The following is a 25,373-nucleotide window of genomic DNA, read 5'->3' as shown; positions in this document are numbered from 1 at the left end:
TACATTACATTACAGCTAGCAGTTTGTCATTTTATGAGCTACAGTGTTACCCTCCTTACTGACAAATAGGACAACTTTTATAAGAAAAAGTTTCAAGATCCCTAACAACTGAGGCTCTAGCCAAAAAGCTATAGCTCAAAGAGAATCTAAGAAAGAGGGTTTCAACATCAATTTAGACCAGACTAGTGCTGAACTAAGCCTCAAAGATACCACCAGCTCCATAAGAAAGCTGCAGAGCTGGAACAGCACTGTTTCAGAGCAACAGCCCCCAGTAAGGACATTCTCTTGACAGCAGAGCTGAAGCTGTTTAAATTCACACACTTACAGAATGACAAGTAACTCTCTACCTTCACTGACTACAGAAAAAAGGGAGTTTGTTTTTAAAAACATATTAATGAGAAACCCAGCTGGATATTTAAGTAGGGTAAACCATTACAGTCAGTCTCTAAAAGAAAAAAAAACACCTAAATTTCCAAGCAGTTAGGTGTGAGCATGCAGTTTTATTCTCTGGTTATTTCTACATACAGCCTATTTTACTTTTCTGTTAAGAGATGTACTTGCAACCATTCCACATGGCCACTTTGTACCTCAACTGCATTCTGATTATTGCTGATCTTCAGTGTTCATCCAAGGCTGCCATGAAGCATTTTACCAAACAGCACAGCACACCGTTGTACCTGACCTCTTTTGCAACAGAGAAGTCATAAACTTACTTCAAGACAGCTTTAGATTCAAGGTCATTTCAAAGCTTTTAATTACAAACCAGGATTTGGGGGTTTTGTCCTCAGCATTTAAGAGCAGCTGGCAATCTTATTCATTATTAACTGTTACACACAGCCATTGCAGACAAACCATTTTTAATACTTGAGGCAACCACAGCAGGACTTGCTGGCTCACCTCTGGCACCTGCCAGCTACACCCACATGCTCCGAGACTCACTATGCCCAATAAACCACCCCAGCGTGTCATTTAAAGATGCCTATTGAGCGCTGGGATTTGACAAACTTAAGAGTATTTCTGATGCAGCTTTTCTCAAGTTTTAAGGGTTAGAAATGCTCCCTCTCAGCAGACACAGGGTGCACTGGAGCGGTAACTGTTGTTCCAAAGGTGGTTCACAGAAGCCAGCTGTATGCCAGGAAAACGCACTTCATCTTTGACACACATTGCTGAAGTCCCGACTCACCCTTTCCACGACAGCAGCCCAGAGGTGCATTTCTTCCCCAGTATCAGTTTGCAATACAAGCTACTTCAAACTGAAGTTGTTTCATGAAGAAACTGCAAAATCTTAAATTTCTGATGCTCTAGAGGAAAATACCATGTTGCTGTACTTGCTGCTTACACAACACAGAGGTTTGGGAACAGGGGACAAAACCTTCACCTATCAGCTACAGAAAGGTAAAGAACAAAAGTCAAAGCAAAACATAGCTCAACTTCTCCACTGGAAACAAAATCTTTAGTTCAAGCTTGGGTTGCCTATGTAACATTAAACCCTTTCCTTCACCGATTGTCTTCTACAAAAGACAGAGTTCCTTTATACCAAGGGTGTAAGTTACTACTTGTGAATAAGCACAAACAACACTTTTACTCTGTCAACATGAAGGAACTTTTTTGGTAGGGCCAGCAATCCCCGTTTCCCACATTGCGTGATTGATTACGCTCTACCCCTTAGAAGAGTTGATTGGTTTCCTGGTGCCAGGAAAATGATTGATGAATATTTCAAGCCATGGGCCTCTCTTCCCGCTGGGTGTCCTTTTCACATGTCTCCAATGGGCCTGGGGATTTTTTTCAGGACTAGGAAGTGTCATTTTTATGGATATCATCCTGTGGTAGGGACAGTTCGCTGAGCAGAGGCGCTATGTAAATCAAAGTGAAATACTAAAGGTCAGCTCAAGTGTTAAGGCGACAGACCCACACAGTACGGATCAGGTAAGCAGGAAAACAGAAGTGAGCAAAGAAAAGCTTCCCAAAGCCAGCACGCGAAGCAGGAGGCACTGAATAACTACAGTTAGCTTGCGACTGCGAATTGGTAGTAAGACAAACTTTAAAGCCTAGAAGAGCATTCTGGCTGGCCAGCACCAACTAAGAAGGTCTAAGGAAGCAGCAAGGACGAGGCTAAGCTGTGACTCCCCAGTTCGCACGCTGCATCAGCGTCAGGATTTTATGCATCTTGAAACCCATTTCCAAGCATCTTATAGTTAGCACAGACTTTTCATTTAAAATCAGGGGATGTAATTAATAGAATACCAGTTAGTTTTTATGGGTGTTCAAGAAAGTTGATTAATCTGACACCACTAAAGTAGTGACCCAAATCAGCATTTCATCGCAAGACCGCAAACTGCAGGAGAGGATGACGAAACCACAGAGCTCTACCACAGCAGCTGTAATTTCAACTAGTTCAGACAATACCACCAGGAAAAGCTTTTCCTGCTACCAGTTGTAGCTTTGCTGCCTTGTAGAAAAGGCTCAAGCCTTCATGACAATTACAGAGGAACTTCAAGCAAATATGTCAGTGTGCTGACAAACTGGCATGGAACTGCAGCAGCAAAGCACAGCTCGGTTGTAGCGGCCAGGGAGAAAGCACCCTTCCCAGCCCCTGCTGGAGAACAGCACCTTGGCAGAGCCTGCTTGGAAGAAGCTGGATGCTAAAGTCTTGGTTTGGAATTAATCCATCAAAAAAAAAATACAGAAACTATCTCAAGAAACCTGGGATGCTCCCACAAATAAGTTATAGTCGTATGCAAAGATCATCAAAACCAAATTCTTTTAGCACCCAACCGGCTCAATGTGGGCTGAGCAAAGCGGCCCCAGCCCCTGCTGAACTGACACCCTGATCTAACTCTGGAAAAGCCTGCCTTAAGTCAAGCCCTGAGCTCACATTCCACTGCAAAATACACCACGAGCTCAGCTGGACTGTTACCCACCTTAAACCAAAGCCCCAGGAACCGAGAATGCCAGATTACATTATTTGCAGGTAAGAATAATCACTGCTTGTGATCCACAGACAGAACAGGCACAGGATACAAAGCCTCCTGGTGAACGCACACACAAGACATCTAAAGTAACAATATACTTCAGAATAATTCTTGGTAAGTATTGCCAAGCAACGTTAAAAAGTCAAGTTACAGCTGTGAGACGGAATGAAGAGCTTCTTGGAGGACAAGCTGGTGTTTGGCAGAACTTTCAGAGACCACAAGTGTTTTTTTTCAAATTTTTTACTGCAATCATGAGAGCCATCATTTAATCCCTTGGCTTCATGATCTGAGGGCTCCAAAACAATTCCCACAGATAAACCCTGTGCTTCTCAGTAGTGCCAGAGTCAGCAAGCACTAAGCAGAATAAACCCAAACATTTATAGAGGCACTGTGCTGATACACCCGCTCACTGGTCAGTCAGCAGTACGGAGATCCACCACCCTGAACCCAGCGTAGCCCTGGAGGAATACGGACCACCGCTGCAGTTCACATCTCCTGCTGGAACAGCTGATGTGGTTTTACACGACAAGAGAATTTTGAGATTTAGTCCGAAGGCCTTCACAATTCTGGTTTATATTTCCAGGAAAAATATTTAGGGTTTCCATCAAGTTTCAGGTGAGAGCTATGCCCAGACAAGGACATCACAGCGGTTTGTAGTCAGCCTGGCACTACAGCCTTAGGGAATTCATCAGGTTTTTGTCTGATGCATCCACAAAGGGAAAAAGGGCTTAAAAAAATTAATCCTTCACACTGACCAGACACTTCTCTAAGTTTGAATTTCACCACCTATACAAGCCTATAACTGTGATGATTAGGCAACGGGAGGCAGACATGTAACTTACGCTCTCTGAAGGACGCGGGGTCCACCCTTTGTAAATGAAACCTCCTTATCGAAGAGCTGCAGGAGAATTAAGATACTCCAGACATATACTGCTTTTGAGATAAGTTATTGGCAATCATTTACCAATAAAGAACTTCACTGAAGCTAGCCTATCGGTGGTGTATTTCCTTTTTCTAACAAAACCTGTACAGAATCATTTTCATCAACGCAAAATCGGGAAGTCTTCTAATTAGGTAATTAGAACTGTAATAATTAAGACTAAAGCTAAACCTCGAAGGGTCCTCTTGTCCCTCCACTTCCCTTTCTCAATTAACTCTGCAAAGTGATAACCACTCTGGCTTAAAGGCTAAAAAAGGAAAGGATCAAAAGTCTAGTTTAATACAGCTGGAGGGAAAGAATGCATTTCAGCTCACCAGCAACCATCTGATGAAACCCTGGGCCAATTCTTTATGTAAATGACTTAATTAGAATTACCAGATTACACTGCTGAAGGCTTTATTTAAATAGGCAGTTTATCAGCAGGATAAACTGTGCTCTCATTCTCAGAGAATGCATTTGTCCAAAGCTGCCACCATGTAAGAGCTAAACAGTAATTTAATAAACCGCTTCCACATTCCCCCCCCACCAAAAAAAAAAAGATATCACAAATGACTTGCCAGAGACAGGACAGAAAGATGACTATTGCTTCCCAACAATCAAGAAATGGTCTCCTAGATGGGAAAGTTCCCTCATTTTCTGTAATACGGTGTCTTTATACTGTTTTATAGCGAAACAGGGAAAAAATCCTGTTGTTGAAGTGTCCCATCACAGAGCGCATCTGCTGAACATACATTGCTAGTCCTGTTTTTAGTACAAAAAGGCATGCATAAACCCATTTTCCTGATTAATGATCTACAGAAGTCATCAATACCAAATTCCAACTTTACACCGAGAGGTATTTTTCCATTGTACCATCAAATCATAACAAAGGAATTAAGTTATTCCTAAATTACAAGTCTTATTTCCCATCATAGACCCAAGCTCAGAATTCTGTTATTTGTTATTTTCTATTATTATTTACAAAAGCAAGAGCCATCCACATTGAACAAGCCAACACTGAGTCAAAATAACACTGTAGCTTCTTGTTTATTCAGAGACTTTGGCTTTAGCAGCATCACCATTCGACAACTCAATTTGTTTTTCTTCCCAAATCTTCAAAGAAATGTTTATAGCAAGTAAACTAAGCCCTAACTGTATCAATGAAATAGTCTTTGTTAAGCAAAGGCTTATCTCATCAGATGCAAAGCAATCAAGCATAAAGAACCACTAAAAATGTCAGTGTGCGCCAGTAAAGTTGGAGAGCACTGTGGAGAAGGGAAGGGATGCAAGCGGGGGGATTTTGCTTTGAAAACCTCACATCCTCTGTGCTCTTACGACTTTCCTCTTCTCTCTGGTATGAATTTCATCCAGATCAGTAATGTACCTACCTCAAACTCCAATAATTTTAAGGGAACACAGAATTAAAGTAGTTTCCTAATACTCAAATCTGTCTTCCAAGACCATATCCACACAAAGTGTCCAAAGTTACCTTAATTCTAGTTAACCTGCTTCGCCGCTATTTTAGTTAAAACAAGCTAATTAAAATGGTGTAAAAGCCATCATGTTTCATTCACAAAGGAAAAACATGAAGCTATAGCAAAACCGGTCTTAAATAGGATCCTATTGAGAAATAATTGCTAGTAGTGCAGGAAAAATTAATGCCTTAATTAAATTATTTTTAAAAAGAATTCACTTATTGCCATCGATTTGCTCGATGACAAAATACGTTTCTTACATGGAAGGGGACGTACTCAAAGTGGTAAGGGAAAACCACCATCTTATATTCTAAGAATGTCAAATGCCCCCTCGAATAATGAGGCTGTAATTCACCATAACTGCTGAAATGAAATCCTGTAACTGCATTTCAAAGTTATTCTGAGGCTTCTTTCACTGAAGACGCCAATAAACTTGCGGCAGTTTACTCGGGGTTAACACAGAAGCCACGTGCAGAGCTTAAGTGCATTAATGATTTTAACACAGCCACCAAGAATATAATCCTACTTTTATATATGTATATCTCTATCTCCTGTCTATCTATGTCTATATACATCATAGAATTTTAATTGTTTCCATAAGGAGTGAAGATGCTGCACCTCACAGAATTAAGTGTGCTACAAATCTTCCTTAAAAAGAGGAAATGTTAACTCTTCATTTTCCATTACCATTTACAGATATTTTATAAGCCAACAAAGTACAAGCCTATCTTTTCTGCTCCTCCCCTGGCTGTTGTAGGCTTTAGAGAGACTGAAGGTCAAGCAATGTCTCAACACCATGTCAGTATTTCACATTTTTTAAGGCAAAGTAGTAAAAGGTTGTTACATCATCCATTCAAAAGACTAACCGCAGCCACAGGTACCGCGTCTGTCGTGTGAAACAGCTATGCAAGACGTGCAAATCACTCTTAAAACTAATCTGGTAAATCAAAAGAGAAATCCCACATTTCCATGGGAAAAATAGCAAATGCAGACAAAGTATTAATGTTGTTGCCTTATTAGGGACACCAAAGGAACAGACACTTCCCAAATTAAGTCAGAAAGTTCAAAAAGCATTAAGGATTAAGAGTATCATCTAATTAAGAGAGGAATAAAGCGTTTCTAACAGCCTCACAAAGGGACAGAATTCAAAGCTACATTTGAGGGTAGCTAGAGAAATACCCATGTAGATTTTGGTAGGGCTTGCATCTAGCAAATGCCAGCGATGCTGCCTGATAAGAAGCCTCTTTTGTCTGAGCAAACCCTTTGTAGAAGGGAGTACCTTACGATGGTAAAATGCAATTGTAAACCATAAAAATTGGCAGGGACATTCAAGTGCAGATGCAGCATTTGCATACTGGAAGTGTAAAAGCGTCCCAAATGGTGCCTATAAACACCCCGAGCAGCCCAGAGAGCCGCGGCGCGCACTCGGGTCACGCAAACCCGCCGTGGGGGCAAAGCATCCCCCGGCAGCGGCGGCGAGCGAGCGGGGCCGCCCGGCAACGCGCGGAGCAGCGCAGCGAGGGGCCGAGGGCTCCGGCAGCCGCAGTGCGGGAGGGTTAGACAGAACCCCCCGTGCTGCGGGGGAAGGAGGGTGAGCGAGCAGGGAACGGCCCCGCTGCAGAGGGACACTCGGTGCGAGCGGAGCGGAGCCACGCGTGTCCCGCGCCCGCGCGGCCCCGCCGCTCCCCGCCACGGTGGCAGCGGCCGAGCGGCGCGTCCCGCCGAGCCGCAGCCCGAGCGGCGGGACCCCGGCAGCGGGCAGCACGCGCTGCCCGGCGCGGCCCTTTGTTGTGCCCCACGACCGCGGAAAGTTGCGGCCGCCGGGAGCCCCCCGCCCCGCGGCCCCGGACGGGCAGCCGGCGCAGCCCCCGGTACCGCCGGCTCCGCGACCCGGCGCGTTACCGGCCCGGCAGGGCCCGCGCCACACATCCCCCCCCCCCCCCACCCCGCCCCGGCCCTGAGGGGCGCCCGCGGCCGGGCCGGACCCCGCGCTCCACTCACCGTTGCGGGGCGGTCCCTTGGCGGCGGCACGGGGCTCCGGGAGATCTGCGGGCGGCTCCAGCTCCATGGCGGCGCCGGGGCCGCGCCGGGCCGGGGCGCGGCGGGTCTCAGGGGCCCCGGCGGCCGCGCTGCCCCATGGCCGCTCCGGGCGCTGCTGACAGCCAGAGCCGCCGCGCTCGGGCCGGGCCGGGCCGGGCCGCCCCGCCCTCCCGCGGGGCACGGCGGGAAGCGTAGTCCTCCCGCGCCGCCCGGATGTACCCGCGGGGCCGCCCCGCCCCCTCCCGGCCCCGCCCTCACCGGCCCGGCCCCGCCCCCGGCCCCGCCCCGGCCCGGCTCAGTCCCGCCCCCCGGCAGCGCCCGGCGGGGCTGTACCGGGGCCGGTCCCCGCCGCTCTCTGCGCCCCGCGGGCCCCTCCCGGGAGCGGGGCCGGGCCCGGCTGCCCTCGGGCTGGCCCACGCTGGTGCACCGGTAGCGGCGGGGCGCTAGGGGGCACCCGCCGGCAGAGGCCGGAGCGCTGCCCGCGGCACGGGGCGGTCCCAGCGCGGCACGGGCACCAGGCACCGGGCACCGGGCAGCCCGGGAGAGGGGAGACCGGGGAGGGTCCGGACGAGGTCGCCCGCGGAACCCTCCTCGACAGAGGAGGGGAACGGTCAGCCCGGGAAAGGGGCACCGGGCAGCCCCGGCACGGGGCACCGGGCAGAGCGGGGGACTGGACAGCCCCGCCCGGGCCAGCAGCCAGCCCCGGTACAGGGAGAGCCCGCACGGCCCCGGGGCGGACACGGGACAGCTCCGCCCGGCCAGGACCGCGCCGCCGCTGCCGCGCCGCTCCTGGAGCCGGTGCCGCCGCCTGGCCGGGCCGGGGCGGGGCGGGCCGGGCGGGCGGGGGGCGGGCGGCTCCTCCCCGCCGCCGGGCCGGGCGGAGCGGGCGGTCGGTGCGGGCGCTCGGCGCCGCTCTCGCCATGCGGGCGCTGCTGCTCCCGGCGCTGCTGCTCCCGGCGCTGGCCGCGGCGCGCGGCGCCGCCACGGTAAGCACCGGCCGGACCGGCACCGGGACTGGGATCGGGGCCGGGGGTGCGCCCACCCGCCGTGCCCCCGCGGGTGCTCTGGAGCGGGCGGGTGCAGCCCCCCCTCCCTGCGGGGCCGGCGCCGTCGGGGCGGGCGGTGCCGGTCCGGAGGCCCCGGCGGCGGCAGCGATCGCTGCGGTGCCCGGGCGGGCTCCGGGGGGTGCCGAGGTGGAGCGGGCGGGGGCGCGGCCCGGCGGTGCCCTCACCGCCGCCTCCAGCGCACCGACACGGGCAGCGAGGGGAGCGGGCGGGGGTGCCCGAGCACCCCGGCACCCTCGCGGGCAGAGCGGGCGGCGTGAGCCCGGCCCCGGGCTGGCACCGGCACCGCGACCTGCGCCGGGGACCCAGGATTCGCGTGCCCGGGCCGGGGCTCGCCGCTCCGACGGGCACAGGCGGCGCTTTCCCTTAGGAGCGGATCGGGGGGCAGCGATGCCCCGGCCCGGGGGAGCGGCACAGCCCCCTGCGCCGAGCCCGGGCCGCCCCCGGGGCCGGAGCGGGGGATGTTCCCGGGGAAGGGCCGGTGCGGTTTCGGCGCTGGTGCTCCCCGCGCTGCGGGGTTTCGGCGGAGGGAAGGGCTGGGGCTGGGAGCGGGCTGGTGGGTTGGAAGGTGCCCAAGCCCGGCGGGGCCATGGTGAGCTCTGCAATCAGCGTCTCCGTGCCAGAGAGAACAGCCCGGACCGGGCTTCCCCCGCCGCGGTGAGAGGAGCACGGGAGCGGGACGGGGCAGCGTGTGGGAGCCGGCCTCTCGCGTGGGTCCCCTCCCTCGGTGCCAGCGCTCCCCACGGCTGCTGGCCCCCGGGGTCCGTGTCCGCAGCCAGGCCAGCCCAGGCGGGGCCGGAGCCAGGACATGGGGACCCGGGCAGAAGGCAGGGGGTGGGCCAGCAGCCCCCAGGTGGGAAGGGTGCTGATGCCAGGATCACCAAAGCGTTAAAAAGCCGAGATTTTCCGAATCATTTGGTGGAACAAAATGAAAACACAGCTGTTGTTGGCAACGGTTGGCTTGGGAGTGGTGTCCGGGAGAGCCCTGCGCTGGGGGTCCCAGCATGGTTTCAGGGGTGACGCCGTCTGAAGGGCTCCGGGATGCGGCCCACGGACCCGCACAGCGCTGTCACTGCGTCCTTTCCTCCTTCCTTCCCCATGTGAAGGTGCTGCCTGCTGGGCTTGAAAGTATTTTTTCAGTTCTTGCCGTTTGGATCCGGTCCCATCGGTGGGCATTCGTGTGCCACACAAGTGTTTCGCATGGTCGTGTCCCCGTGACCGACATGGGACACCCAGGCTGTGCCAGCGCCCGGGGCCTGGCTGCCGTCAGCCACAGCCCGGCTGCGCCAGCCCTGCTCTGCCCGGGCTCCCTGTGCTGCAGGACGTGTTTAACACGCTGTGCCAAGCCAGGGAGGAGGAGGAAGAGGAGGGTGACATGGTTTCCCTCCCGCGATGGGGACATGCCTTGCAGCAGCTGTGCGAGAGGCGCGCAGCGCAGCACTGTGCTTATCAACACAGCGTGTTTTCCGCCGAGACAAGTCCTCTGGCAGCAATCAAAGGACAGCTTAAAAGCTGGCCAAGGTTCACTGTCAAAGGTCCCGCTTTCTCCAAATAACGGCACAAACTCCGTGCTCACATGGACGCTCTTGTGAGAGGTCCCAGAAACGAGGCAGCGCTGGGCAAATTACCCAGCTCGTAAAACCGGGAGTGAGGAAACCCTCAGCAAAGGGCAGGGATGCTCTCCCGCACCAGAGACAGCAGAGCAGAGGCAGCACCCGCCTGCCTGCACCCCGGGCAGGGGTCTGCAGTGCGTGGGGGGATTCATGGAGAGAATCCCCCGGAGATCCCGCGGGGCTGCAGCAGCCCCCACACAGGTTTCTTGGGGAGCTGTTAGATTTTGTGCCCGAGCAGCCGGTGCAGCATGCCAGCCTTCAGCCGGGGCTACCTTGTGCCACCGCGTCCCCACACCACCCACCCGCACACCATCGGGGAGCAGGTCCTACCTGCACCAGGGGGCACGGGCTGTCCCCTGACGGGTCGGGGCACAGCCAGGCACAGGCTGGCGGAGGGCACCCGGGCAGGCGTCACCCCACGGCCGAGGTGACCCTCGCAGAATGGACTGTGTGGGGGCCTTTTTTTTAAGACTTCCTTGTTTATAACCTCCTCTGTGTAAATAGAACACGCGGTTCCTGTTTAAGGAAGCCGTTTAAAAGGCAGAACGAGGTTTAATGTTACTGCCCTGCGTGAAGGCAGGCAGCTGCCCCGGCTGTTGTGCAGCGAGGCGCACGCAGCGCCCGGGAAGGGGCAGCCGGTCCCCGCCGGCCCCCAGCGCCCGCTCGCACCTCGGCCCGAGGTGAGCGGATTTTGCTGAGCGGCCGTGAGACAAAAGCGGCTGCCAGGCCCCTGGGCCGCTGGCTGCCCGCCCGGCCGGCTGCCCAGAGGCTGCAGCGTTGGCTGGGACGCAGGAGGGAAACGGCTTGAACCGGGCGATCCCTGGGGAAGAGGCTGCCCCTTCGTGCCGCGGGGGAGGCTCCGCTGGGGACCTCAGCTGGGGACTCAAGTGGGGCTCCTGTGGGGCACCCAGGGACCTCGTGTAGGGCTCCCACGAGGACGTGACGCACGCCGGGACATCGTGCAGCGCCGTGCACATGGAGGGACGGAGCTTGAGGCGAGGGCAGCAGCCCAGCGCGGGCCGAGGAGCTGCCCCGGTGTGTGCGGAGGGGCCGTGAGTCGCCCTCCCTGTTTGCACAGTGCCGGCATTCCCATGGGGAGGTCGGGGGCCCCGGGAGGTGCGAGAGCCTGGAGAGGGGGTGTCTGGGGAGGGGGTCCCGCTCCCTGCCGAGAGCTTGATTAGATCCTGTTGGATTTACAGCCCTCGGGGCCGCCTGGGGTTTCCCTCGCAGCCAGCGGGACCTTCGCTTCCCTTTGAAAGAGAAAAGAGGCTTTTTTGAAATGCAAAACGCAGGAGGTTTTGCTGCGCCTTTAGGAAGGGAAGCCCCTGGCCCTGGCTGTGGGGAGCTGGGGGTCCCGGCTGGGCGGGCAGTGCCCAGGGAGAGCCGCTGCCCCGGTGCCACCAGCGTGTCATCCCGTTGGGTGCGGGAAGGATGGCGCCTGCGCGGCCGTGGGTGCTGCCTGCGGCAGGACATCAGCCCCGCGGGCCTCTGCCCTTTCCCACGCCGCGCTGTGCTCCGGGGAGGACCGGGGAGCCCGAGCTAGACTCATTTCCCAGCTCTGCCACCGTTGTGTTTCCCAGGGTGAGTCAGAGTCCCTGCGGGCAGAGCCCTGTCCCTCCGGGGTCACCACGCTCTGGGGTCACCGCGCTGCCTCTCCCCTCTCTCCCACCCTCCCGGGGCTCGGAGCAGGCGCATCCCTGCACACGGGGACCCAGCGCAGCCTGGCTGTGCTCCCTGCCGGCCCAGACAGCCCCCACGGGTGCGCAGGGGGTGGCAGGGGGTGGGGGGACGCAGCCCCCCGGGCAGGCTGAGCGCAGCCTTGTTCCCGAGCACAACGGGGACGGGATGGGGGGAGAATGGTCCCTTATCTGCAGAAACCAGCCAAAAAGCACCCTGGGCTCCGTAGCGTGAGTCAGGGCCATGTGTGGAAACAAGGGAGTCCTTGAGTGTGTGCCTCGGGCATTGCGGGGGTCTGGAGGGGCTGAGCTTGCCCCGAGGTGGCTGCGTGTCACCATGAACAATGGCCCCTGTGTGGGCTGGGGGCTGTGGGCGCGGGGGGACAGAGGCGCTGCTGGGTCCCCTCGCCACCATCCCTGCGCGCTTGGGTCTGGCTGGAGGCTGTGAAACAGCTGCAGAAACGGGACCAAAGCACCTGGGGCACAAAACGCTCTGGTGGCCGCAGGGGCAAGCGGGTTTTGTCATCGTCACCTGGATGCAGGGCGGTGGGACAGGGTGCTCTGGGCCAGACGATGCCCCACGCTCTGTGGGACACAGGCAGGAGCCCGGGGTGGTGGGAGACCTCTGGGCATGCAGCAGAGAGGGAGTCGGCCGTGATGGCTCGCTGGGGTGGGCAGAGCCCTGTGGGACGCCCGGGTGGGACACCACGCTGCTGCGTGTCCCCGCAGGCGCTGGGCGAGGTGGACCAGGTCCGGATGACCTCGGAGGGCTCCGACTGCCGCTGCAAGTGCATCCTGCGGCCGCTCAGCAAGGACGCCTGCAGCCGCGTCAGGAGCGGCAGCGCGCGCGTGGAGGACTTCTACACGGTGGAGACGGTGAGCTCGGGGGCCGACTGCAAGTGCTCCTGCACCGCGCCCCCCTCCTCGCTCAACCCCTGCGAGAACGAGTGGAAGATGGAGAAGCTGAAGAAGCAGGCGCCCGAGCTCTTCAAGGTACCTCAGGCGTGGCGGGACTGCGGGCTGGGGGCCAGGGACCCCCTCCCCAGCGCAGGAGCCCACAGCCCCGTGCCCCAGTGCCAGCCCCGTGCCCCAGCCCCGCCCTCCCTCTGCAGCTGCAGTCCATGGTGGACCTGCTGGAGGGAACGCTCTACAGCATGGACCTGATGAAGGTGCACTCCTACATCAGCAAGGTGGTGGCCCAGATGAACACGCTGGAGGAGGTAAGTGAGCTCTGGCAGGCACCGTCCCTGCAGCATGGACCATCCGGGGGTGCCGTGGGCTCCCCGAGCGCGGCTCCACACCTCTCCTCTCCTCCAGACCATCAAGACCAACCTGAGCAGGGACAATGACTTCATGAAGGAGAGTGTCCTGCACCTCACCGACCAGATGAGACGCTATGAGAACTACTCCGACATCATGATCAGCATCAAGAAGGAGATCTCCAAGCTGGGCTACCAGCTGCTGCAGAAGGATGCTGCCGCCGACCCCGAGAGCAAGGCTCAGGTACGCTCGGGCCCCAGCCCCTCGCAGGCAGCTCCTGCCAACACGTCGGGGTGCAGCCAAGGGCTGGTGCCCGCTGTCCGGCACGGCGGCAGGAGGGGAGGGGAGGGGGTCTGACCGGGCTGTGCCCCCCAGGACACGGCGGGCGGCCAAGGGAAGGAGGCGGGATGGCACCCCAGCCCTCGCAAGGCGCTGGGGGACAGGGCAGCCCCCCGCGCGCCCAAGGAGAAGCCGCTGAAGCCTGAGAAGCCCAAGAAGGATAACGCGAAGGCCAGGGGGGGGTCGCAGCCTACGCCCAAGCCCAAGCCACCGGCGCATCAGCAAACCGTGGTCCGGGGCATCACTTACTACAAGGCGAGGCAGGCGGGGGCGGAGGGGCCGGCCGGCAGCCGCGGTGAGTCCCCGGAGCGGGGCAGGGGGGCTGGGGGCACCCTCCTGCCGTGGGGCGGGGTGGAGGGCCAAGGGGCTGCCCCCACCAACACCCCGACCCCCGGCTCGTCCCCCTGCAGAGAGCCCTGCCAGGGGGGTGGCTGCGCCGGAGCGGCAGGAGGAGAGGGGCCCCCCGCTGCCCCCTGCCAAGGGGACCCCGGCCCACGCTGTCGTGCCGGCAGAGACCACTGTGCCCAGCACCACGGCTGCGCCCAGCACTGCCCTGGCCCCCCGCCCCGCCGCCCGCAGCCCCCCCGCCGCCGTCCTCGGGCAGGGGGCCGATGGCACCGGGGGCCCTGAAACGCCAAACAGAGGTAGGTGAGCAGGGGGGCTGGGAGGGGGCACCCGCCCCGGTGGTCCCAGTGCCCAGCTGGGGCCAGCAATAGCCCTGCAAAGGGCTTCCCGGCCCCGGCGGAGGCAGGCTGCCTGGGGCAGGGGTGAGCCTTCCTCCTCCTCCTCGGTCCCCAGTGAAGGAGGTGGAGTGCGAAGGCACCATCGAGTCGGTGGAGCCCCCCACGGAGCACCACAGCTACGGGCGCAACGAGGGGGCCTGGATGAAGGACCCGGCGGCCAAGGATGACCGCATCTACGTCACTAACTACTACTACGGCAACAGCCTGGTGGAGTTCAGGAGCCTCGACAACTTCAAGCAGGGTGAGGGCTGGCGGCTGAGCGGGCACAGGGGCCCTGGCTCCTCCTGGGTGGGTGCCCAGCGCCGTGCAACGCCAGCTGTGCTGGGCCCTGGGGCGGGCAGGTGATGGGGACCTGCGCAGGGGAGCACCCATGGGGCAGCGAGGGGGACACGAGTCCTGTGTGGCACGCTCGGGGCATCACGCTTGGGACCCCAGTGCTGCGAGGGGTCCCAACGCCTCTCCCGCCCGCTCGCAGGCCGCTGGAGCAACCTCTACAAGCTGCCCTACAACTGGATCGGCACCGGCCACGTGGTGTACCGGGGGGCCTTTTACTACAACCGCGCCTTCACCAAGAACATCATCAAGTACGACCTGAAGGAGCGGTACGTGGCGGGCTGGGCGCTGCTCCACGACGTGGTGTACGAGGACACAACGCCCTGGAAGTGGAGGGGCCACTCGGACATCGACTTCGCCGTGGATGAGAGCGGGCTCTGGGTCATCTACCCCTCCGTGGACTACGACTACTCGCAGCAGGAGGTGATCGTCCTGAGCCGACTGGACCCTGGGGACCTCTCGGTGCGCAGGGAGACCACCTGGAAGACGGGGCTGAAGCGCAACGCCTATGGGAACTGCTTCATCATCTGCGGCATCCTCTACGCCGTGGACACCTACAGCCAGAAGGAAGGGCAGATCTCCTACGCCTTCGACACGCACACGGACACGGAGGCCGAGCTCCGTCTGCCCTTCCTCAACCAGTACGCCTTCACCACGCAGGTCGACTACAACCCCAAGGAGAAGGTGCTCTACGCCTGGGACAACGGCCATCAGATGACGTACGGGCTCCGCTTCGTGGTCTGAGCACCCGGCCGGGTCCCAGCCGCACCCCTGCGCCCGCCCTCCGCTGTGCCCGGCCAGGGCCCCCGACACAGCCTGGCCCTGGCACCCCAGCCCGGCTTCCCCCCCAAAACCCTCCCCACCCGCTGTGCCCCAGTCGCCTGCCCCGTGCCTGCCGCGCTGCGGGGCAGGGGCTGCAGGTGAGCGCAGCCCCCAGCAGACACCCCCACGACAACGTGGCCCCCGGGGCCGCGGGGCTGCCCCACAGCCGCAGCTCGGCCGGCGTTGCCTTCCCGGGGACGCGGGAGAGGATCCCAGCCCCGCGTCCCTGCAGCACCAGGAGGCAGCCGGGTCTGTGCCGCCGGCGACACGGCAGCACCCGCCCCGTGCCACCGCACCGAGCACCCGCTCGCGCCGCACCCAGCCTGAGCACCGTGCCCCACACGCCCCGCCAGACCCCGCGCTTACCCCAACCGCCAGCTGCCTGCGGTGCGAGTGCCCCGACGGCCCCGTGCCACTACCAGGGCACCGTGCCCTCACCTGCCCCGGGCACCGCGGTGCGGGCAGGGCCCCCTCGCTGCCGGGGCAGGGCGAGCAGCTGCCGATGGCTATTTTAGGAGACGTGATTAAGATGCCTTTGCTTTTGCCGCTCATTAGCTTATTATTTAAATGCATTTACTGGAGCCACGCGTGCGGAGTCCCCTGTCCTGGCAGCGGGCGCAGAGCAGCCTGCCCACAGCGCCGGGGTGCCCTGCCTGCACCCAGCACCGCACAGGAGGCGAGCATGGCCGGGAGCCCGCGGCCCTCCCGCTCCCCGCCTGAGGCAGGGCGAGGGGCCGGGGCGCTTGGCTTGGGTTTGGTCATTTTAGACGTGAACAGTATTAAACACTAACGGATGTGAGAGCGGGCTGCGTGCGCTGTGGTTTGTCCCGGGCTGGGCAGGGCGGGCGCTCGCCGTCCCCGTCCCGCGGCCAGGCGTGCCCAGGGGTTGCTGGCACACACGGCTGCGGGTCCCTGCACATCTGGCCAGCACCAAACCCCGGAGGGCCCCCACATCCCCTCGGCTGCGCCCGTGGGACCCAGGCTGGGCAGCACAGGGGCAGGCGAGTCCCGAGCACAGACGGGGGGCACCGGCCCTGCTGGGTCCTGGGGGAAAAGGGGGTTTGGCACGTCCAGGTCTGAGCCGCAGCCTGAGCAGCAGCAGCAGCAGCAGCCGGGAGCTGAGCCCCGCTGCCGGGGAGAGCGGGAGAGGGAGAGGAGAGCAGCCGAGCGTGGGCACGGCGGGAGCAGCTGCCCTGACTCTGCCACAAAATTTGGCAAGCGTGGAGCTGCTGGGGGGCCCCGAGGGGTGAGCACAGCCCCCGCGCCCAGCGCCTTCCCACTCCTGTCCACGTGTGCCAGGGCAGCCCCGTCGGGCTGTGGCAGAGCCATCAGCGGGCAGCTGAGCCAGGGCTCCCGGGATGGCAGCACGGCTGAGATGTTTCCTACCGCAAAGACCCGAAGCCAGTGCTGGGCACAGAGCAGCCTGGCATCCCCTGGCATCCCCCTCCCTGGCCCACGCTGCACCCACGCCCAGGTCCTGCTCTGGCTCACGAAGGCACCGACCACCCCTCCCCAGCGCCGAAGCCCCAGCGCCGGTGGTGCGGTGCATCCCTCGCTCGGCCGCAGGTCCCCACCGCGAGAAAGGAGCTGGCTGAGTTGCCCCCCCCGGCTGGGTCCCTGCCAGGCTTTTATCTAGCGATCCCCAGCAAATCCCTCTCCAAACAATATGGATTTCTGACATTTTTTTGCGGTAAAGTAAACTCCCAGCTCATCTCTAATTCCAGGGCTTTGTTGTTCTTCGGCGGGGGCTGCCGTGGCTCCGCGCCGCGCTGGGCTGTGGACGCCCCTCTGCTCCCGCGGGGAGAAAACACGGCGAAGGGAGTAATTAAACCCGCGTGGGCTGAGCACAGCATCGCCTCATTGCAGCCATGGGGCCTCCTGCCAAGGCACCCCTCGGAGAGCGTGCCCCTCGCCAGCGCTAACACCGTGATAACGAGAAGCTTTAATTGTGCCCACATGACGGATGTTTCACAAAACATGTTCTCCCCACGACGGCTGCCTGGCCTCGGCCCCGAAACCTGCAGCCGCGTGCACCGGCTGGGACCCGCAGCCCCGTCCCGCCTGGGTGCAGCTGGGGAGGGGGCGATACGGGGTGATGCAGGGTGATGTGGGGTGATGCGGGGTGATACGGGGCTGGTCCTTGTCCTGCTCCTGCTCCTGGTCCTACTCCTGGCTGTGGTCCTGCTCCGTGGTCCCTGATGCCTGGTCCAGGTCTCTGGTCCCAGTCCCAGTCCGAATCCCAGTCCCAGTCCGAGGCAAGACGAGGCAGGCTGGGGAAGATGGGGGTCCCTGAGCAGGACACGGTGGGGACATGCGGGCGGTGGCAGGATGGGCTCCCGCCGCGCCGGGCGCTGCTGGCTTCCAGACATTCCTCCTGTGCGTGGCCGGCACCACCTCGGCTCATAACGTGATTAAAAGATTAAAATCTCTCAGTTCAGCAGCAAGCAGCAAATGAAGCTTGAGACAGGGATGCTGCGGTGCCTGAGGCCCCGTGACAGCCACGCAGCTGAGGCCGCCTGGGCGGGGGGCTGCTGGCACCACAGCCCTCCCTCCAAAACACCCTCCGCGGGCACGGCCGGCCCCTCGGGGAGCCTGGGCAGTGGGACCCTCATTCCCCCCTGCCCCGGCTGATTCCCTCAGTTACCAGCCAGGTTTGGTTCCTTTGTGGTGCTTCTGCCCCATTCCTGGCCCCGCTGACCAGGCTGCCCGTCCCACTCACCTGCTGCAGAGCCAGCCCCTCAGCACCCTGCCATGGTGCCCGCACAGCACCGAAAACCCCTGGCCACGGAGAGCCGAGAGCCGCCTGCACGGGGGCTGCAGGGCCGGGACCAGCTGCACGCCGAGCGTCCGACGGGGGCATCAGGCCCTTCCCTCCATCCTTATCTCCGTCCCGGGGCCGCTGACCTGGGGAAGAGGCGATGTGTGCCCAGCAGCGTGTGGGACCGAGTGCTGGGGCTGTGCCCACATCGCAAACACGCTTCACAGCTGGAGCCAGCAGCACCGAGCGTCACAGGGATTTATTTTTATTGCCCTCCCTGACCCTTCCCTCCGCACGGTCCCCGCTGCCGGTGGGCCTGGGCGCAGCAGCATGATGGGGAGGCATTTCCCGCTGTGCCTCCCCCTCATGCCCCCCGGGGACGTGCCCTGGCCCCCCGGCACAGCAGCAGGACGGCGCTGGCACCGCTCTGCCCACATGCTCTGCCAGGGCATCCCTGCCCTCCCGTCCCTGGCCCGCAGGGCAGCGCCTCGCCGGGACGGGCACGGCCCCATTGAGACCCACCAGCTCATTGCACCCAGGGCCAGCAGGGAGGTGGGGGCACGGTGGGCAAGGGTCCCCCCAGGTGCGTGGTGCCCAGCATCAGACCTGCTCAAGAGCTTCCCCTCGGCTGGGCCGGCAGCGGGGAGCTGTTTCTCTTGTAACCGTGATGAAGCTGCGGCTGGAGGCGTAGCGGGGGCTCAGGATGCGAGCGGTGACCAACCCAAACAACGCCGGTCAGGCGAGCAGCAGGCGCTGCCGGCTCCGCACGCACCTTCCCAGCACCCCGGGGCTGCGAGAGGCTGCCAGAAACGGTGCTGGGGGCGACCCAGCTGCTGCTCCGCCTGGGTCCCTGCTGGTGTGGCTGCCTGGGCACGGCCAGGGTCAGGGACCGGGGGCTCGTGTGCCCAGCCACGCCAGCAGTCTCTCGGCAGAGCCTGGCGGTCCCCAGGTCCTCCCTGGGGAGCAGGAGGCTCAGTGCCAGGGCCGCAGCCCTCGTGCTGTGCCCCCATCCCATCGACCGCCTGCGCTGGGACGTGTTTGGTGGGAGAACGTTGGTGCTGCCGGGGGCCCTGCTTGGTCCCCGAAGAGCCGTGGGGCGAGGCAGGGCCATGGATGACAAGGCTGCCGACCCCGAGCGGCAGCGGGGAAGGGCCGGGCAGTGCCGGGCGGCAGCAGCCGGAGGGAAGGGAGGAGAGCCGCGGGCCTTGGCAGTGCCGCCGCTGACTCACTCCCCAGTGGAAACAGAAATCTGTTCCCAGGATCGCTGCCAGCGGCCCCAAACCACCCCAGCCCCCCGGCACGGCAGCCCCTCGAGGTGGTGGGGTGCACCCTGCGAACCCCCCTTCCCCGGCAGCACCCCACAGCGCAGGGGGAAGGAGGGGGCTGCCCGCGGGCTGCTCGCACGGCCGCGCTGTGCTCACCCCTGCACAGGGGCTTTCTCGTCACCCTGCGGTGCGCAGCCGGGCTGGCAGGGAGCCAGGAGCCCGGCATGCAGCGGCCCCCATCTCCTGGGAGCCCAAGGGCCACTTTTGTCCAGGAGCCCCCAGTATTCATGGGAGCAGCCAACAACACGGGCATTGAGGGCAGGGAGCAGGCAGCTGGCCCCGGCAGACCTGGGCTGCCCGCATGGCCGGTGGGACATGGCATCTCCCCGCCGGGCCGGGCGCTCACAACACGGGGCTTGGTGTCAGCCAGACGTGCCAGACCCGCTGCTCGCACGCAGCTGCCTCTGCCCTGGTATGAGGAGGGGAGTGGGTGGCACAGCCAAGGGCGCCTGGACGTCGCTCCCGAGCTCCCTGCCTGCCCTGCGCAGCACCTCACGCGTCCCACCACATCCCGCTCCCCGCACAGCCCGCTGCGTGGGGACACCAGGGTCAGCCCTTGGCCTCAGCGCTCAGCAGAGCTGCTCAGGAGCCGTCCTGGAGGAGAGAGGTGACAGGAGCAATGCCAGGAGCTGGGGTTTGTGTCCATTGTGGCAAACACTGGCCAAGGGAGGTGGAGCCCGGGCTTTCCTACCCAGACCCTGCACCACTCGCCTCTGCCCTCTCTGCAGCTCCCCGCTTCCCCCAGACCCCCTGCTCCCACCCAAGCTGCAGAATGAGGCCCAGGAGCAGGTCCTACCAGCTCCAGAGACACCATCCGCTCTTGGCCGGTGCCTGCTGTGCCGGGGAGGTGGGGAGAGAAACATCTGGTCCTGCTGAACCCTTTCCAGGGCGCGCGGCCAGAGCTCCCGCGCAGTGGCATCAGCCCTGGGCCGTACCCCGCAGTCAGCCTGCAGCTGCTCCTCCTTCCTCATCCCCGCCCTGGAAATTATTTATTTGCTGAAGACCAGCTTTCCCCGGGAAGTCTGCTCTGATGCTGAGGGACAGCTTCAGTTACAGGGAAAAAATAAACAGTTTGAGCCTTGGAGGCCCTGACGCTCTGCAAACACCGGTGCTAAACCCAGGGCCAGCATCGGCAGCTGTGTGGGTCAGCGCGGGAGAGCAGCAGGGTCCCCCCGGAGAGGGCTCCAAGCCCCCCCCTCATACCCAGGCAGCGCCGTGCCAGAGGGGGACAGAGGCCACGCTGCCTGCAGGGACACCAGTCCCGGGTGTGACTCCAGGATGTTCTGAGGTACCAGCTTCAAGCCGCTATTAACTTTGTCTCTGCAGTTCGGCCATGTTAAGTCTTCTCTGGCACAACGACGCTATTCAAACCTGTGACTTCTCCTTGGATGTTCAGTGCCTCTTAATTTGGGTTTTCTTCTTTTTTTCCTCCTCTCGTTACTGACTAGTAAATGGCGTTAGTGATCTGTATCACAACCAGACCTTTTAGAGAAGATCCTCTCCAGGCCGTGCTGCTGCTCCCACGCCTGGGGATGGCAGGTGACAGCCATCTCACCTGCAGCACACACTGAAGTTCTCATCACAGGCTCTGCAGCACCCACCTCCTTCCCCTCTTCAAACTGCCCCGCTGCCCACGGACGCGCTGCCGAGGAGCACGGGGGCACACAGCGCCTCTCGGAAAGAGAAGCCCAACCGCAGGCAGGCACGGCCTGGCCGAAGCAGCCTGCCCCCACACACCTGATGCCCAGCACAGGGGACCAGCCCCCCTCGCCTCCTTCAGGCATCAGGCTGCTGGGACAGGCATGTGCGGGCCCGGGATCCTCGCAGCGGTGTGCTCCTTCTCCCGGAGGGAGGGCGGCCACGCGTGCTGGGTGAAAAGCGAGCACTCCTCCAGGAGCAGCTTGTGGCTGGCCACTGCAGGGTATTCACAAACAAAGCGTTTTGTAACCCTGCCTCCCTTTATGGTAACACGAACGCCAGCCAGAGCAGCCAGTTCCCACACGCAACACTCCGCTCCTGCAGCCTGGACCCACGCCGGGCCCGGGCCCAGAGCTGTGCCAGGCTGGCTCTCCCTCGCTGCCAAGCGTATCGTGTTCAGGCCCGGGCTGAGCTCCTGACAGAGCCATCACACAGCCAGCACGAGCAGCATTGTAAAGCTATCGCTCAGAACAGCTCAATATATGGGAAAGTCACTTCACCACACATAATTAGACCTCTCTCTGGTTAAAACTTGTTGGAGGCTTAAAAATCCTTCAGATCTACGCTAAGTTCAGCGAGCAGAATTAAGATCTTTTTCCTAAACAGGATCTGGATCCAATCTAAGGACTCCCTCATGGGTAGAGAATTTTTCACGTTAGAATGCATTAGCTACACTAACACAAACCACGACTGCTAACGCTCGAGCAGCACTGCGTAACTCTTCCTTCCACCAGCACCAAAAAAGGCCTTTGGAATCACAACTCCATCTCCGAGTTCCAAAGAACTCCATGGGGTACAGAAAGCTGAACCATTTAACTAGTTCAGTGCTTCACAGGTGAAAGCGTGGAACTGAGACCAGGGAGTGCCCCGAAACTTCACAAGTAACAACCTTCTAGTCCAACCTGCTTTTCTCTAGGCCGGTTTCCTGGTTTCATTTGACCTCCATCAGTCTGCACACACACACAAAAAGAACACTTAGTCTGAAACTACAGTACCTGCTACGTTTTCCTAACACTTCAGCTGGAACTGACCCTCCTCTCCCCAGCCCGCAGCGTGCAATGCTGTATGCTAACAGCAGCCTGGCCGGACTGTTTGCATCCAAAAAACCACCTGCACGGCCCTCGAAACAAGTCCCAAGCACCCCTGAGCAGGGCCCCTGCGCAGCCGCCCGACCGAACACCCTGCATCCGAACTCTGCTGACAGCTGACATGGGGTGGGGCCTTCACCTTCACCCCCCGAGCACCCTCTTACTTCCAGGAGCTGTTTGCCAAGATTAAATCAGCTGCAAGTGGGAACAAATCTGGAGGATGACGCTGGAACCAGCTTCCTGACCAGCCCTGAGAAGGTTTCCTGGGAAGGAAGCTGCAGCCGCTCCCAGGCCACCCCTCGCTGCGGGTGCAGGCAGCGGGGGTCAGACCTGTGCCCACCTGAGGGGCCGGCCTGGAGCTGTCTGCCAGCCGGGCCAGGCCAACCATGACCTACGGCATCTGCCCAAACCGGGGACGGACAGGGATTCCTTGGTGCTACAGCAGTTGTGCAGAGATCCAGCAAGTCCTGACGGAATTCTTCAGTTTCAATGAAGTCCGCTAAAACACCCCAGCAAATTAGTTCATCTCTGTAACACCTAAACATTGGCACAAGACAAAAACTTTATAAACATTTACTCTTAAGCTACTGAAGTGATGAACGCCGACTCACTGTAAACATCCGTGTGAAGTTTCCATTTTAAATCAATCTCCAGTTAAATAGCTTTTACACGTGAAGCTGAACCAGCTTCACAGACCTGTACTCATCTGCCTGGTTCTTCAAAGAGAAAAATAATCCTAAACTGCAAGTTATGTGTTTTCATTAGCAATAAAAGTTCAAATCCACTACTAAAAAAAACACCAGCGACAGCTTCCAAACAAAACTCTATTTAATGAGACATACTCAGCCAACATAATTAAGAGCCCTGGGCACGCTGCAGTTTCATGCCTTGATGGCATACTTCCGGACAGGGTACAAGCGTTCTTTTCGCTGCTGTTTTTTGGTCTTCAGATTTTCTTCATGTTTATTTAATCTGCGCCGCATGGCACGAGTCTTCTTCGGCCGCAGATCAAGAGGCTTATACTTTTTGCCCTATTTACAGAAATACACAACAAGGTGAGTCTGAGAGACTGCAAGGTAGCATCAGGTGCATGAGCTCGTAGAGAGCTGAGTTGACTGTAAGCACAACATCAGCAGCAGTGCTTTAAGCTTCTTTTTATTGGGACTATCATTACAGTCTAAAAGTTTAAGAGAACTTCTCTCCACTGGGAAACACGAGTTCATTCCAACTTTCATACCAGTTGTACTAGCCTTGACTCAGATTTAAGTAATACTTCACCTTACAAGTCCCCGTGATCCAACACCTCTTGAAAAGTTCTTTTTTTTTCCTAGAATTCAAACCCCAAGAAGTAATATTCTAAAAATTACAGAAACTTATTGAGATAAAGAATTCCTCGGCCACCTGCAACATGCCTAAAATTTAGGAAAGAGAGTATCTGCATTTCTGGAAACTCCATCTTCTAGAAAGCACACTAGACCCCAGAGAAGTGATGCTGCCCAGAAGACTCTCCTGACAAAAGCAGACTCACACCAAGCTTACAGAATTCAGGCTAGTCTTGCAATAATATTTAAAAATGAACTGTGATTAGAGAACTTCAAAACTGAACATAAATGAGTATTTTTTTCCTGAGCTTTAAGCTTTTAAGCAACAATCTACAAAATTATTTCCTTCCTACAAGCTACGTATTTGAAAACAGTAAGAGACAAAAGACCACTATGCAAGATCTTTGGACTTACCTTGTAAAACTTCCTCAAGTTCTCCTTCTGAGTCTGATTGATAACAGTTAGGACTCTGGCAATGGATTTGCGCACCACGCGTCTGCAGGTGGAAGAAAAAAGTGTCTCAGAACATACTTAAAGACAAGTACCATACATTTACAACTCAGTGTACAGAAAACGTGTACATACCACAACCAAGTGATTTACATCATACCATGCAAAACACTAACAACTTCCAGCATATCTCAGCTTAACATCTCTGAGCAAAGAGACGCACAAACCGATTTTAAAGCCTAGAAGTATTTGTTCCTTTTCCATACCACTTTGTTCTCCTGTTTTACGGTACAAGGCAACCACACAGCGTGTGACAGCACCTCCCAAACACGGCGCGCCGTGGCCCACACAACCCAGCCGGGAGCACTCCCACACGGTACCGGCTGGAGGCCGCCGCATCCCCTCCCCCGAGCCGCAACACTCGCGGCCGAGCCGGGCCGGACCCCACTTACATCTTGGAGAGCTTGGAGGCGGCCCCGCCAGTCACCTTGGCCACGCGAAGCTGCGACAGCTCCACCTTCAGATCGTCCAGCTGCTTCAGCAGCTCCTCCTTCTTCTTCCCCCGCAGGTCTCGGGCCTTGATCTTGGCCTGCAGGCGGCGGACAGGCCGTCAGCCCCGCTCCCGGGACCCCGCCGCGCCCCCCGGCCGAGCGCGGCCCTCCCCAGGCCCCCGCCCCGCGGCCTCCCGCCGCCCCTCGGGCCCCACATCGCCGCTCGCCCTCGTCCCCTCCCCCCACATCACGGCGACGGCGGGGCCCGGCCGGCAGCGCGGGAGGGCGGCGCGGCGCGCTCGGTGCCGCGGCGGGACGGCCGGCGGCGCGGTGCCCGCGCGGATGCCGCCAGATTGCAGCGGGAGCAGCTGGGCCGCACTCACCATGATGGCGGCACCGGCGCGGCGCGGGCGGAAAGGACAGGAGCCGCGCGGGGCCGGGAGGCGGAGCGTGCGGCCGGCCGGAGCCTACCAATGCGCGGGTGGGCGGGGGAGAGAGCTTGTGCGGCGCGCACCCCCGCGGGCAGCGCGGTGGTACCGGCCACGGGCGCTGACAGGGAAGGCGGGAGGCGGCGGGAGGCGGCGGGAGGCGGCCGGGGAGCGCCGCCGGCCCCGGGGCACTGGGGCTGCGGCCCCTCGGGAGGCGGCTGCTGCTCCTCTGTGCGCCGCTCCGCCTCGCTGCTGCCGCCTCCGCCGCACTCGGTCTCTTTCAGCCGCTGGAGCCCTGTCAGAGCGGAGCTGGTGTTCTCGCGCTGGCCGAGGTGCGGCACTCTTACCCCGGCAGCGGTGGGGACGTGACGGCGGGCGGGGCGGGAGCGGCCACAGCGGCGGAGCGGGGCTGGGGCAGGAGCGGGGCTGTGCGCGCAGGTGGCCAGGCGGGACGGAGGGAGCGAGCGAGCGGGTCGGGTCGGGCCCGGCGCGGCGGGACTGGCCTCCCCGCGCGGTGGCGCCGCCGCACGCCGCCTCCCGCCGTATCCAGGCAGCCG

The 25,373-nt window shown here is 59.9% G+C and overlaps 3 protein-coding genes across 6 annotated transcripts in view; 1 reads left to right on the top strand and 2 right to left on the bottom strand.

The window, feature by feature from the left end:
• Window positions 1–7,442, bottom strand: part of NR6A1 (nuclear receptor subfamily 6 group A member 1) — a 74,515-nt gene extending 67,073 nt beyond the window's left edge. For both annotated transcript variants that reach the window (XM_068413686.1, XM_068413687.1), the window contains exon 1: window positions 7,368–7,442. In XM_068413686.1, the coding sequence (XP_068269787.1) occupies window positions 7,368–7,434 (67 nt within the window). In that variant the 5' untranslated portion in view covers window positions 7,435–7,442. The remainder of the gene's footprint in view (window positions 1–7,367) is intronic.
• Window positions 7,443–8,325: 883 nt separating this feature from the next.
• OLFML2A (olfactomedin like 2A) lies at window positions 8,326–16,057 on the top strand. 3 transcript variants are annotated; one of them, XM_068414111.1, is made up of 8 exons: window positions 8,326–8,392; window positions 12,489–12,752; window positions 12,872–12,979; window positions 13,077–13,262; window positions 13,395–13,653; window positions 13,769–14,002; window positions 14,157–14,342; window positions 14,577–16,057. In XM_068414111.1, exons 1-8 carry the CDS (start codon window positions 8,327–8,329, stop codon window positions 15,176–15,178), a joined length of 1,905 nt encoding a protein of 634 aa, XP_068270212.1. In that variant the 5' UTR covers window position 8,326; the 3' UTR covers window positions 15,179–16,057. The 3 variants fall into 3 exon arrangements, with proteins under 3 accessions (XP_068270212.1, XP_068270211.1, XP_068270209.1); XM_068414110.1 differs by lacking the exon at window positions 8,326–8,392 and adding an exon at window positions 11,254–11,664; XM_068414108.1 differs by lacking the exon at window positions 8,326–8,392 and having other exon boundaries at window positions 11,902–12,752.
• Window positions 16,058–22,935: 6,878 nt separating this feature from the next.
• On the bottom strand, window positions 22,936–24,874 carry RPL35 (ribosomal protein L35). Its single transcript, XM_068414048.1, has 4 exons — window positions 24,772–24,874; window positions 24,350–24,486; window positions 23,862–23,943; window positions 22,936–23,156 (listed from the first exon to the last, which is right to left on the bottom strand). The coding sequence occupies exons 1-4, from the start codon at window positions 24,772–24,774 to the stop codon at window positions 23,007–23,009; spliced, it is 372 nt and encodes a 123-aa protein (XP_068270149.1). The 5' UTR covers window positions 24,775–24,874; the 3' UTR covers window positions 22,936–23,006.
• Between the last annotated feature and the right edge of the window lie 499 nt (window positions 24,875–25,373).

The sequence above is a fragment of the Nyctibius grandis genome, chromosome 16 (assembly GCF_013368605.1).
Source record: "Nyctibius grandis isolate bNycGra1 chromosome 16, bNycGra1.pri, whole genome shotgun sequence".
NCBI lineage: Eukaryota > Metazoa > Chordata > Aves > Nyctibiiformes > Nyctibiidae > Nyctibius > Nyctibius grandis.
The sequence above is the reverse complement of the archived record's forward strand: the minus strand, read 5'-3'. Positions and strand labels throughout refer to the sequence as shown.

Excerpts from the sequence above, each read along its gene's own strand:
- RPL35 (XM_068414048.1), bottom strand. Across the intron at positions 23,944-24,349 it reads GCCTCCAAGCTCTCCAAGAT|ACGCGTGGTGCGCAAATCCA; the intron begins GTAAGTGGGGTC and ends TTCCACCTGCAG. Across the intron at positions 23,157-23,861 it reads ACTTGAGGAAGTTTTACAAG|GGCAAAAAGTATAAGCCTCT; the intron begins GTAAGTCCAAAG and ends TTCTGTAAATAG.
- OLFML2A (XM_068414108.1), top strand. The coding sequence starts at position 12,333 with ATGCCCCACGCTCTGTGGGACACAGGCAGGAGCCCGGGGTGGTGGGAG. Across the intron at positions 13,263-13,394 it reads ACCCCGAGAGCAAGGCTCAG|GACACGGCGGGCGGCCAAGG; the intron begins GTACGCTCGGGC and ends TGTGCCCCCCAG. Across the intron at positions 14,343-14,576 it reads CCTCGACAACTTCAAGCAGG|GCCGCTGGAGCAACCTCTAC; the intron begins GTGAGGGCTGGC and ends GCCCGCTCGCAG.